Below are 11,786 nucleotides of genomic sequence, written 5' to 3' on the forward strand. Positions count from 1 at the left end.
GAATTTGACATGAAAAACCTTAGCTACTCAGTTGATGGCTTAATAACGTTGTAAATAAACTTATTCGCTGTGGGCTGGTGGGGAAAAGAGGAGAACAGAGTGATGGAGAAGAGATCAAAGAGGAGAAAGAAAGGACGGAGTTGAGAAGAGGAAAGGAGGGAGAGGAAGAACTAAGATTCTGAGAAGAGAAGAGAGGAGAGAAAGGGCGGAGAGGTGAGATCAGGAGAAGAAGAGGAAGTGAGGGATTAGGGTTTTTTTTTTTCCTTTATATACTTAGGGTAAAAGTGTTGGGCTAGGGGGCTTTTGGGCCTGAAATTTCGGTTCTGTTCGGTTTTGTTCGGTTTTTCGGTTTTTCAATTTCTAAAACCGAAACCAAACCGAAAACCGAAATATTTTTTTTTTCAAAACCAAACCGAACCACTTTCGAAAAAAAACCGAACCATATTTCTTATTCGGTTCGGTTTTCGGTTTGGTTCGGTTTTAACCCAAATTTGTTTCACCCCTACATGTGAGGGATGTTGAAATATCATAGTCAAAATTACATAATATAAAGATAAAGCAGAAAGTAAACACTTTATAAATTCCCTAGGATAATACTTTGTCGCTAGTTAATTTTAGGGACGAAGCCTCATCATTTGATCTCGTAAGTGTTCCAAATTCTCCTCAATTATAAACGAATGCAATTTAAGCTCATTTGATCATTACTAATTTGACATACTCAATTGAGGTTTGCAACTGATTTAATGTCCAGGAATTGGAACATTTACAAGAATCAATCCTACACTAATTCCTAATAGCCACCATATATATTAAAACATTTCACAGTGTTTGAAAACATACAATCTTTAACCCATTCATTTTTTTTACTATTATAAAATTTCACATTTTTCACACTTCTATTTCTCATCATGTTTAATTATATTTAAACAAAACTTAGTAAATAACATATTATGCGCAATTTAATCCATCATGCTTTCCACTAAACAGAACTTTTGCATTTGCACATGAAGCCGAAAGAATGTTATTGGCTATCTTTCCAATTGTGGAGGTGATATGGAGAAAGACATCAATCACTTCTATTCCATCACAAGGAGCTGCCTTGTTGCAAGCAAAAGAAAGAGGAGTATTTGATGTTGTGGTACCCCTAATGTTCTTGAAATGGACATCTGTGATCTTTGCATAATTTGGCTACATAAACAATAAAAAATTACTTTAGATCATTATCAATTATCCTTTATACATAGTTAAAAAAATTCAAAAACATTAAGTATGTGATGAAAAAAACTATTCGCCAATAATTACTTCTCCGTTTTTTATTAGACGCATTATTTTTAAATTGCGGACTCCTAGACAGTTTTTGGAGTAGAGAGAGATAGAGAGAAAAAATAAAGAGGACCCCATGTGATATGAGAAAGATAGAGAGAATTTATTAATTAAAAGGGAAAATGATGCATTTAATTTGAAACTTCCATATATAAAAAGTGATGCATCTAATAAAAAACGTGAAGTATTTATTCCACTCTTGACCAAGTACTTCTTAGTTAATCCATATGAATATATTTCGTAATCTCGTCAATCCTTCTTGTTTTCCAATTTGAAGAACAAAGGGATATGACTATATGAGACACGCCGTAGTGTGTATAAGATAATCTTATTCTACTTACTATTATTTATCGTGGCAAAAGAAGCATGATATTAAGACATAAAATAGAAAGCTAAAAAAATACGAGTATGATATATAAACCTTATCTGGTATCGGTGGGTAATCTTGTTTAATAAAGATTGGATTTTGGGTTTGATCCATTGTTAAATCTTCAAAGATAATGTTTGATACTTCTCCTGGTTTGTCTGTTGGCCGAGGGTTGATTCTTGCACCAAATTGTGTTCCTTTGAAAGTACAACTCTTAACTGTTACCCCTTTCACATTATAATCAGGATGAAAACCATCTAGTTGGGCTCCAACACTGTAACATATATTAAACACGTTACAAATTTAAAGCAAATCTTGAATATACTTCCTTTTTTTTATAGGAGGTACTCCGATTCGTTAGTGATCATCTCAATTTAGTCTGCCTCTTATCAAGAAACCACGTAGTTTTAGCTTTTAGGCGGAGTTTGAGAGAATGTATGGTTATCAATTAGTTCCTCCGTTCCCCTTATATTGCCACATTGGGACGAATTTCAAGAAGAGGAGATTGAAAGAAAGAAATAAAGATAGAAACCCATGTGATAAAGAGAGAGAAAAAATGTGCAAATTGAAAAATATTTCAATATTTGTGACACTTCTTAAAATGGTAATTGTTGCAATATTTGTGGAACGAAGGAAGTATTATCTTAATAAAAATGGTAGCTTACCTGATTCCTTGTCCGGCAACACAGGTCACTCCAATAATAGATATATCGCTTGAACCTCCTGAAACTGTGATGCAATCATCACCAGATTTTATTTGACTGTTGGTTACTGCCACCAAACTAGATCCACTAATGTAAATGGCATTAGAGTGTGTATTAGGCTTAACAGTAGTAGCTTCAAAGTTGGCATTGATTATCGATATATTGTGGCTATTTTCAACCAACAGATGGAATGCTGAAGGATTCATGGAATGTATTCCATCAACCACACAACTTGTTGCATTGATCAACTTTATACTCTACAATTCAAGTTAACAAGGTTTTTGTTAGACTAACCGAATGTGATAGTGCAAAAATGAAAGAACAATAGTATTAAAAATACGTTCTAACAATAAAATACTTTTTGGTTTTTTCACCATATACCCCTGAAATTTTTCAAATTCACCATATGCCCCCGAGTTGTTACAAAAATTTACCATATACCCCTAATGAAAATAAGATGAGTGGAATTTGGTTGATTATACATCGAAACCACCTTAGATCTCTCCCTTTCATCCTCGAAACCACTCCTCTCCTTTCTCCGACCCCGAAAACCATTCCAAATCTCCATAACCATATACATATGATTGATTTTGGGATTAGAAAATGAAATTTGGGGTGATTTTGGGGGTGGGAAAAAGGAATGTGGGTGGTTTCGGGGGTAAGGAAATGTATTTAGGGTGGTTTCGGTTCATAATTAACCCTGATGATAGATGAAGTTAACAATCATTAGTCATCAAAAGTATATGGTGTATTTTTGTGAAAAATGGGGGGTATATAATGAATTTAAAAAAGTTCAGGGGTATATGGTGAATAAACAAAAAACTCAAGGGTGTGTGATGAAAAACTTCTTTGTTTTTTAATTGCAATGTTGGAGTTTTCACGTTTGCCAATGCATAATTTTTGTCATTAATATCTTTTAATTATAACGTCAGTACGTAACAATTATATTTCGTATATAAAAAGTAGATGTTTTAAAAGTATAAAATCAAGATGAATCTAACAAGACCCCACATAACTTTATTTTTTCCAAACCAAACATATAAATCGAAAAATACAGAAAGCAGTGTGTGTGAATATTGCAAAATCTCTGATGTTTTGATTAAAAAAGAACAAAGAAAGTATTTGGTTTTGTCGATGATTATCATCTGCAACCATCTACCCCATCGCTATAATAAAAAAAAATGATTTGAATGTAGTAATGACTTACAGGCATGATTTCCGAGAACACAAAATCTTTCTCAGGGTCAGCTGCCAATGGTGGCTGGTTAACGTTGATAGCTCCGGTACCGGTAAATGTAGCACCCTCTACTTGTTGGAAGACAATCAATTCTTGATTAGGGAACACACTAGGATCAGGGTCAGCTAAAATAGTTCCTTGAAGTTCAACAGTTACATGAGATTGGCAAGGTCCAGCAAATAAGACTTGTGCTACTACAAATGTGCCTTTAGGAATAACCAACTTTGATGGTCCAATGCTATTGCAAGCCTTTTGCCATGCTTGAATAAATGCCTACATTCAAATATAAAGTAACAAAACTATAAAATCAATGCAAGTTTAATTATTAACCACATTATTCCTTTTTTCATATCATTTGTCAATCTACAAGAATAATAATGTATTGTATATATATAAACAATCACTTTAATTTGCGTGGCATAATATATACTTGTAGTTAGCAATTTCGAGTAGCAACGAACAAGTATGTATTACTAAATATACACTTTTTTCTTAAATGGAGATATATTTTTTTTTCTTTTTTTTTAAAGAAAAGAGAAAATCATACAGTACATTAATATGTCCTGATTTTTCTTCCTAATAATTATTTAGATAATTATTTATAATTTTAAAATACTAATGGATCAATTACCCATTATTTCTAATAGCCTATAGAAAATAGTGAAATCTAAAGTTGCAGCACTTATATACCCAATAGACAGATGTAGGTATCTCCATCTACAATCGGTAATATATTTTCAATTATCAAAACATACACTCTTTCTAAAGTGTTGGATAATGATCTTGATCATCTCGTTGTTATATGATCGACGTTATCTTCGGCAGCTATTATTATCCATGTAAATATTGTTAGCTTAGTTTTCCCTTAATCTTAGGGATAAATATTAACTTTGTATATTTTGTAATTATCCTATTTTCCTTGTAAACTCTATTTATATGATGTACAATTCTCAGAAGATAATCAAGTAAAACAAAATACAATTCTTCTATCTTCTATATGGTATCAGATTCTTGATCTGACGACCAAGCAAACCCCACGCCCACCTCCTCTACGCTGCCTCACCATGTCTCCCTCCACCACCGAAGCCTCTTCCCAGTTGTCAAACCTCTCCAACCCCATGAAACCTTTCATTGTCGTTAACATGCACAATGTCCTCAAGCTCACTCCCACCAACTATCTCTCTTGGAAACTCCAAGTTGAAGCATTGCTTGTTGGTCATGACGTCTTTTCTTTCCTTGATGGAAGCACACCATGTCCTTCTCCTACACTCATCACCAATGATGTCGAATCCCCCAACCCTGATTTTGCATGGTGGACTCGCCAAGATCGTCTCCTTTTTGGCTCCTTAATCGGTACCATTGATCCCAACCTAGTTCCTCTTATCAACCAAGCCAAAACATCGGCACAACTTTGGGACAAATTATATCAAACCTATGCCCTTCCTTCCCGTGGCCATATCAAACAATTACGGGATAAGTTTCACCGTATTATTAAGGGCCCTTCCTCCATATCTGATTATATGCGCTCTCTAAAAGAGTGTGCTGATCATCTAGCTGCTCTAGGAAAGCCTATTGACCATGAGGATTTCATAGACCGTGTTCTCGCTGGTCTTGATGACTCATACAAATCCGTCATAGACTCTGTAAATGGCCGAGACACACCTATCTCCTTTGAAGAGCTTCACGAGAAACTCATTAACAAAGAGCTTTCCATCTTTCAAACCCAATCTACCATGGCCCCGGCCCTTCCTGCAACCGCTTTTGCTGCCTATACAAAGCCGCAGCATCGTCCCTCCCCCAAGCCGTCCAATGGTCTGCTTCCCACACCCTCCCATACATCCACTCCCCGTCCTTTCCTAGGAAAATGCCAATGGTGTCGAGAAAAGGGTCATGTAGTGGCTCGTTGTCCTGTCTTTACACAACAATTCCCCTCTGCCTCACCACCTCCACTACGTCACTCACCCACACAACAATCCCCTCGGCCTCCATCTAAGCCGCAAGCACACCACACTCACCTATCGTCTCCTTCCTCTTCCTCGTGGCTCCTTGACAGTGGCGCCTCACATCATGTCACTAATGATCTCACTAATCTCTCCCTCCATGCACCCTATGATGGTACTGAAGAATTAATCGTCGGGGATGGTAAGGGCCTTCATATTTCTCATATTGGCTCCTTCACTATTTCCAATCTCAAACTTAATAATGTTCTAGTTGTTCCATCTATAACCAACAATATCATTTCTATTTCTCAGCTTTGTTGTGATAACAATATATCTATTTCTTTTGAATCTAACTCTTTTCACCTGACGGACCCTTCAACGGAGAGAGTGTTATTTCAAGGGACACCTAGTCGAGGCATCTATGAGCTTTCCACCTCGACTCCATCAGTTTTCACAAGCACATTGTCTTCCATTGATTGGCATCATCGTTTAGGTCATCCATCTAGGGCTATTTTTAAGCATATTATTTTGCAAAATAAATTAAATGTCTCTTCAATTTCCGTTTTAGACTGTAATTCATGTGCCTGTAATAAGAGTCACAAACTTCCTTTCTCTATCTCTTCTATTCAATCTTATGCTCCTCTTGAATATGTCTACACTGATTTGTGGACCTCTCCTGTTTACTCCCATGACAATTACAAGTATTGTTTGATCTTTGTTGATCATTATTCCAAATACATTTGGCTATACAACTTAAAACAAAAATCGGATACTAAGTCTGTTTTCCTCCGCTACAAAGCACTTGTAGAAAAATATTTTCAACTCCCACTCAAAACCCTTTATTCGGACAATGGAACAGAATACCTAACTCTACAACATCATCTTACCATTGATGGTGTCTCTCATCTCACCACTCCTCCGCATACACCCGAACATAATGGCTATTCTGAACGTCGACATAGACATATAGTCGAAACATTCCTATCTCTACTCTCTCATGCAAACATGCCTCTTGATTTCTGGTCCAATGCCGCTTCTACAGCCGCCTATCTCATAAACCGACTTCCCACACCTACTCTAAACAACGTCTCTCCCTATTTCAAACTTTTTGGTTCGAACCCAAACTACACCAAACTTCGTAGTTTTGGGTGTCTATGTTATCCTTGGCTTAAACCATATACCACCCACAAACTAGACCCAAAATCCAAACCATGTGTCTTCATAGGTTATTCTCCCTCTCAAAGCGCATATTACTGTCTTGATCCATCAACCATGCGTATCTACACATCACGGCATGTCCAATTTCTTGAGTCTATATTCCCTTACAAATCACTAACGACATCCCCATGCACATCCAACAATGAACTACTTGAACAATGGGCTCCCTTAGTCATCCACTCCCTACACACGCCCACTCCTACTCCCTTACCTAATCCTCCTATGGCACCTACTTCGCCAATCACCACATCCCCTACATCACCTACTCCTTCGCCATGCTCCCATCCTTCCTTATCCTCACCAACCTCCTCATCACCTTCCCCGCAACCCTCTCCTACCTCCCCTCAAATAATCACTCGCCTCCAACATGGTATCCGCAAGCCCATAAACAAATTAAACCTCAACGTCGAAGCTCATGACACTACCCTACCCAAAAACATCACCCAAGCCCTTAAGAGTCCCGTGTGGAGAAAAGCTATGGAAGCCGAAATCAATGCTCTTCAAAACAACAACACATGGACTCTTGTTCCCTCTTCTGCTTCCCAAAATGTTGTGGGTTGCAAATGGGTTTTTCGTATCAAGAAAAATAAAAACGGTGACATCACACAATACAAGGCTCGCCTAGTAGCTCGTGGTTTCACCCAACGTGTAGGCATTGACTATGGGGAAACATTTAGTCCCGTGATCAAGCCTACCACAGTCAGACTAGTTCTCACCATTGCAGTCACAAACGGTTGGCCCCTACGCCAACTAGACATCAACAACGCCTTCCTTCAAGGCACACTAACCGATGATGTTTTCACCGTCCAACCCCCGGGTATGTAAACCCTCAATATCCCACCCATGTTTGCAAATTACATAAAGCTCTATACGGTTTAAAACAGGCTCCCAGAGCTTGGTACACTGAGCTTCGTCACCATCTTCTTCAACTTGGCTTCCGCAACACCATCTCTGATCCTTCTCTCTTTACTCTATTTGCAGACAACATAACCGTGTATCTCTTGGTATATGTTGATGATATTATCATCACATCAAATATGCCTGACTATCTAGACGTATTTATCTCTCAACTCTCAAACCGCTTCTCCCTCAAGGATCTTGGTACACTCTCCTATTTCTTAGGGGTTGAGGTAACGTCTCATAGCCAAGGTCTATTTCTAAGTCAACAACGCTACATCAACGACATTTTATGCCGTGCAAAAATGGATGAAGCAAAGCCAACACCCACGCCCCTTGCTGTTCACCCACCATTGACAAAAACGGGCACTCCTCTCTCCGACCCTACTCACTATCGAGCCCTTATTGGTAGCTTACAATATCTCAGTCTAACCCGCCCAGACGTAGCTTTTGCTGTAAACAAACTAGCGCAATATATGCAACAACCTACTGATTTTCATATGCAATGCCTCAACAGACTTCTACGCTATCTTAAGGGCACCTCTGCTATGGGTCTTACCATCCATAAGTCTACCCCAATGTCTCTTCATGCATACTCTGATGCTGATTGGGCAAGAGACACGGACGATTTCATCTCAACAACTGCTTACATAGTATACATTGGCAAAAATGCCATCTCATGGTCATCTCGAAAGCAGAAGACAAGAGCAAAGTCTTCCACCGAAGCCGAATACAGGGCTGTTGCTGCTGTCTCCGCCGAGCTTCTCTGGATACAAAATTTGCTACATGAATTGCGCTATTCTCTGTCAACTACTCCAGTCATCTATTGTGACAACGCTGGAGCGACTTACGTAAGTGCAAATCCTGTCTTTCACTCACGTATGAAACACCTTGCGTTGGACTACCACTTCGTGCGTGAAAATGTGCAAGCTGGTAAGCTACGGGTTGCCTACATATCAACAAACGACCAACTAGCTGATGCTCTTACAAAGCCACTGCCTAAGCTCACATTTACTACACTAACAAGCAAAATCGGTCTGTCATTCCCATCACAGTCCGTTTTGAGGGGGCATGTTGGATAATGATCTTGATCATCTCGTTGTTATATGATCGGCGTTATCTTCGGCAGCTATTATTATCCATGTAAATATTGTTAGCTTAGTTTTCCCTTAATCTTAGGGATAAATATTAACTTTGTATATTTTGTAATTATCCTATTTTCCTTGTAAACTCTATTTATATGATGTACAATTCTCAGAAGATAATCAAGTAAAACAAAATACAATTCTTCTATCTTCTATATAAAGCTTTAATAGATCAAGTAACATGTTTATTGCTTAGAACTTTACAAACTAAACATATAAAGTGCCGCATTTTGAATCTTGCATGTACTTAACCTTAAGTGAATTATTAAATCTTTTATTATTGTTGACTTCTATAATTATTCTCTTGTATGACATTAGTTTAAAGATTCTTTTTTAGGAAAATAATATATAAGACCTTTATGATTGTATAGAAGGAGTTAAAAGTGAATATATTATTCTCATAAAAAATATGAATATATTATATACGACTAAATCATATATTTATTGCATCAACTTGTCATACTTTTTTTAATTTTTTTTTCGAAATAAACAACAATTTTATTAAAATTTCACTAAATTATTTTGAAAACAAAACTTGGATACCTATTACACAATCGTGTTCATAATTTCTTAATCATCTCTAATTATCGACTCATAGAATCGATCAATCGAACAATTAACTTGTGTTACAACATATAACAAGGTTTCATATCTAAATAGTAGATTGAAATTGTCTAAAAATTTAAAAAAATAAAAATTTATCATACTTTTCCATCAAATTTTAAAAATATAATTATTTTCACTAATATATTATATATAGATATCAATGATTAAGGCAAAATTGAGCATAAAAGTCAAAATATATTAATTAAATAATTAGGACATAGGGAGCAATGAAGTAAAAGAGCAACATAATACATATATATATATATATATATATATATATATATATTAACAATTAGGTAAAATAATGGAACCAATTATCAATTATCAATTAGAAGTTGTAGAATAAAGAGATCATATAAAAGGACATTGATTATAATGTTGGGTGCATCCATCTAAAAATCCATTGTCATGGATTAGTCGACTCCCAACCTATCCAACCACCTACAAGATCACATCCACTTCTTTTGTCTTCCCATATCTTCGTAGTCATTTCAAAAAGAAAAAAAAATATATTATATAGTAAATTCATTTGGAAGAATATATGACTATGGGTCATTTAATTTATCGCATCGGGTTTATAATTAATTTTGCATGGAACATTCACTTTAGTTGGTGTTCCCATAGCGATAATTGATAATGGAGCAGGAAAGAATATGATAAAGCTTTACCAGTGAATTGGAATTTTCACCATCCTCGGTGTATTCAGGCTTGCCATTTCCTTTTGCATCAAATTTCGTGACATCAAAAATGCTAGATTCGCTAGGATGAGCAACAACTATTGTAACCTCATATAGGAAGAATGCCAAGCCTAAAGCGACGAGAAGATTTTTACAAGATAACTCTCTTTTAATGGCCATTTTCTAATCTTAGTACCAAATAACAAGAAAGAAAGACAACATTAGGAATTAAGAAGCTAATAATTTACTATTTTTGCAATATATGAAACATTGGTTAATATTTTTCTTCAACTCCACATATAACGATTTGTATTAACGTCCACTCACTTGTAATCATAGCATTGTTATTTAATCTTATCCATAGGTTGTGAGAATTTCTAGGGAAACTCTATTTATAGATTTTTTTTAACACAATTATGCTTAAATTAGAATTTTAATACAAGTTTATGAATATAGAAGTTTATGAAAATAATAAATAATTTCTACTTTTCATTGAATATGTTTATAATAATAGTATTCCATATACATTTTTTAAAGAATATATGACAAAATCACTCATAAATTATTGTTATTTATGTCAATTTTAAATGGTTTATAATGCTTTTTATATGTCTGACATTTTTACTTTTACTTCTTTATACAATTTTAAAAAATGTATGACAAAATCATGTGTCAATTATTGTTATTATGTCAATTTCTAAGGCTTATAATGTTTTATTTATGTATGACAATTTCACTTTTACCTCTTCATATGATTCCTTATTAATTTAATTATTCATTTGTAAATAGTAATGTGTCTGAAAAGTAATTCAAATGGATCTTAATTAGAAATTCACAATCCTTTGCATTTTTTCATTGAGTTTCTAATCTAATTTCTAGTAGAAATTATGCACTATAAGGCTAAAGATAATTCAATACACGTTAATTAACACTGACCAAAAGAGAAATGCATTATAAACCCTTAACTAACCCTTCAGCCCTTGATTAAATAAAGAGAAATACCTCGGTTTGCGTGCTTAAGTTTTTGAGTCACGAAAATTGCTCAATTAAGGTTTGTGGGGGTTATTTTAGCCAAAATTAAGGTCTAAATGTTGGGTTTTACGGTGTGCGAACACCGCGCGGAACCAAAACTCGCCCAAGGACCTCATGCACAAATTAAAGCGACTAAACTAAAACATGCATATAATTAATAAAACAATAAATACATAATAGAGAGAGAGAGAGAGAGAGAGAGAGAGGAGGAGGAGGAGGGAAAAGACGTTCATACCCTTGAAGCGTGTTTTCCACCTAGCATGGACACGAACCCATGAACGGAACAGGATCCTCAAATGCGTCTCCTCCAACGAGGTCCACCCACGCGCTTGAAAATGTGGTCGGTATTATCGGCTAGGATAATACCAACATTACTAACAAGAGGATCTCTTTATAAGGTTTTATCAATGGAGATGCCTTTTATAGAGTTCAACTCTTGCAAATAATTCCCAAGGCATACTTAAGTATATATAGGAGAGGCATCTCCTTTTCTTTGATATTATATCAATGTGGGACTTGGCAAAGTTGAGAAAATAATGCATTTAATTTAATTCTAAAATAAATTAAAACTAAGTAATCAAACAACAAGTGGCAAGCACATGTGAGGGGTTAGGTGAGGACCACAAGGAGGACCACATGG

The 11,786-nt window shown here is 35.7% G+C and overlaps 1 protein-coding gene across 1 annotated transcript; it reads right to left on the bottom strand.

Annotated features, from left to right (window-relative positions):
- Positions 1–667: 667 nt before the first annotated feature.
- LOC110689794 (exopolygalacturonase-like) lies at positions 668–10,312 on the bottom strand. Its single transcript, XM_021866601.1, has 5 exons — positions 10,106–10,312; positions 3,602–3,904; positions 2,356–2,651; positions 1,745–1,964; positions 668–1,188 (listed from the first exon to the last, which is right to left on the bottom strand). Exons 1-5 carry the CDS (start codon positions 10,292–10,294, stop codon positions 949–951), a joined length of 1,248 nt encoding a protein of 415 aa, XP_021722293.1. The 5' UTR covers positions 10,295–10,312; the 3' UTR covers positions 668–948.
- Between the last annotated feature and the right edge of the window lie 1,474 nt (positions 10,313–11,786).

This window comes from Chenopodium quinoa, unplaced genomic scaffold, assembly GCF_001683475.1.
Source record: "Chenopodium quinoa cultivar QQ74 unplaced genomic scaffold, ASM168347v1, whole genome shotgun sequence".
NCBI lineage: Eukaryota > Viridiplantae > Streptophyta > Magnoliopsida > Caryophyllales > Amaranthaceae > Chenopodium > Chenopodium quinoa.

Bases quoted from the DNA above. Each gene is read 5' to 3' on its own strand.
- LOC110689794 (XM_021866601.1), bottom strand. From the start codon at position 10,294: ATGGCCATTAAAAGAGAGTTATCTTGTAAAAATCTTCTCGTCGCTTTA. The intron at 2,652-3,601 runs GTAAGTCATTAC...CTTGAATTGTAG, and splicing joins TGTTCTCGGAAATCATGCCT to AGTATAAAGTTGATCAATGC. The intron at 1,189-1,744 runs GTTTATATATCA...TTGTTTATGTAG, and splicing joins ACCCACCGATACCAGATAAG to CCAAATTATGCAAAGATCAC.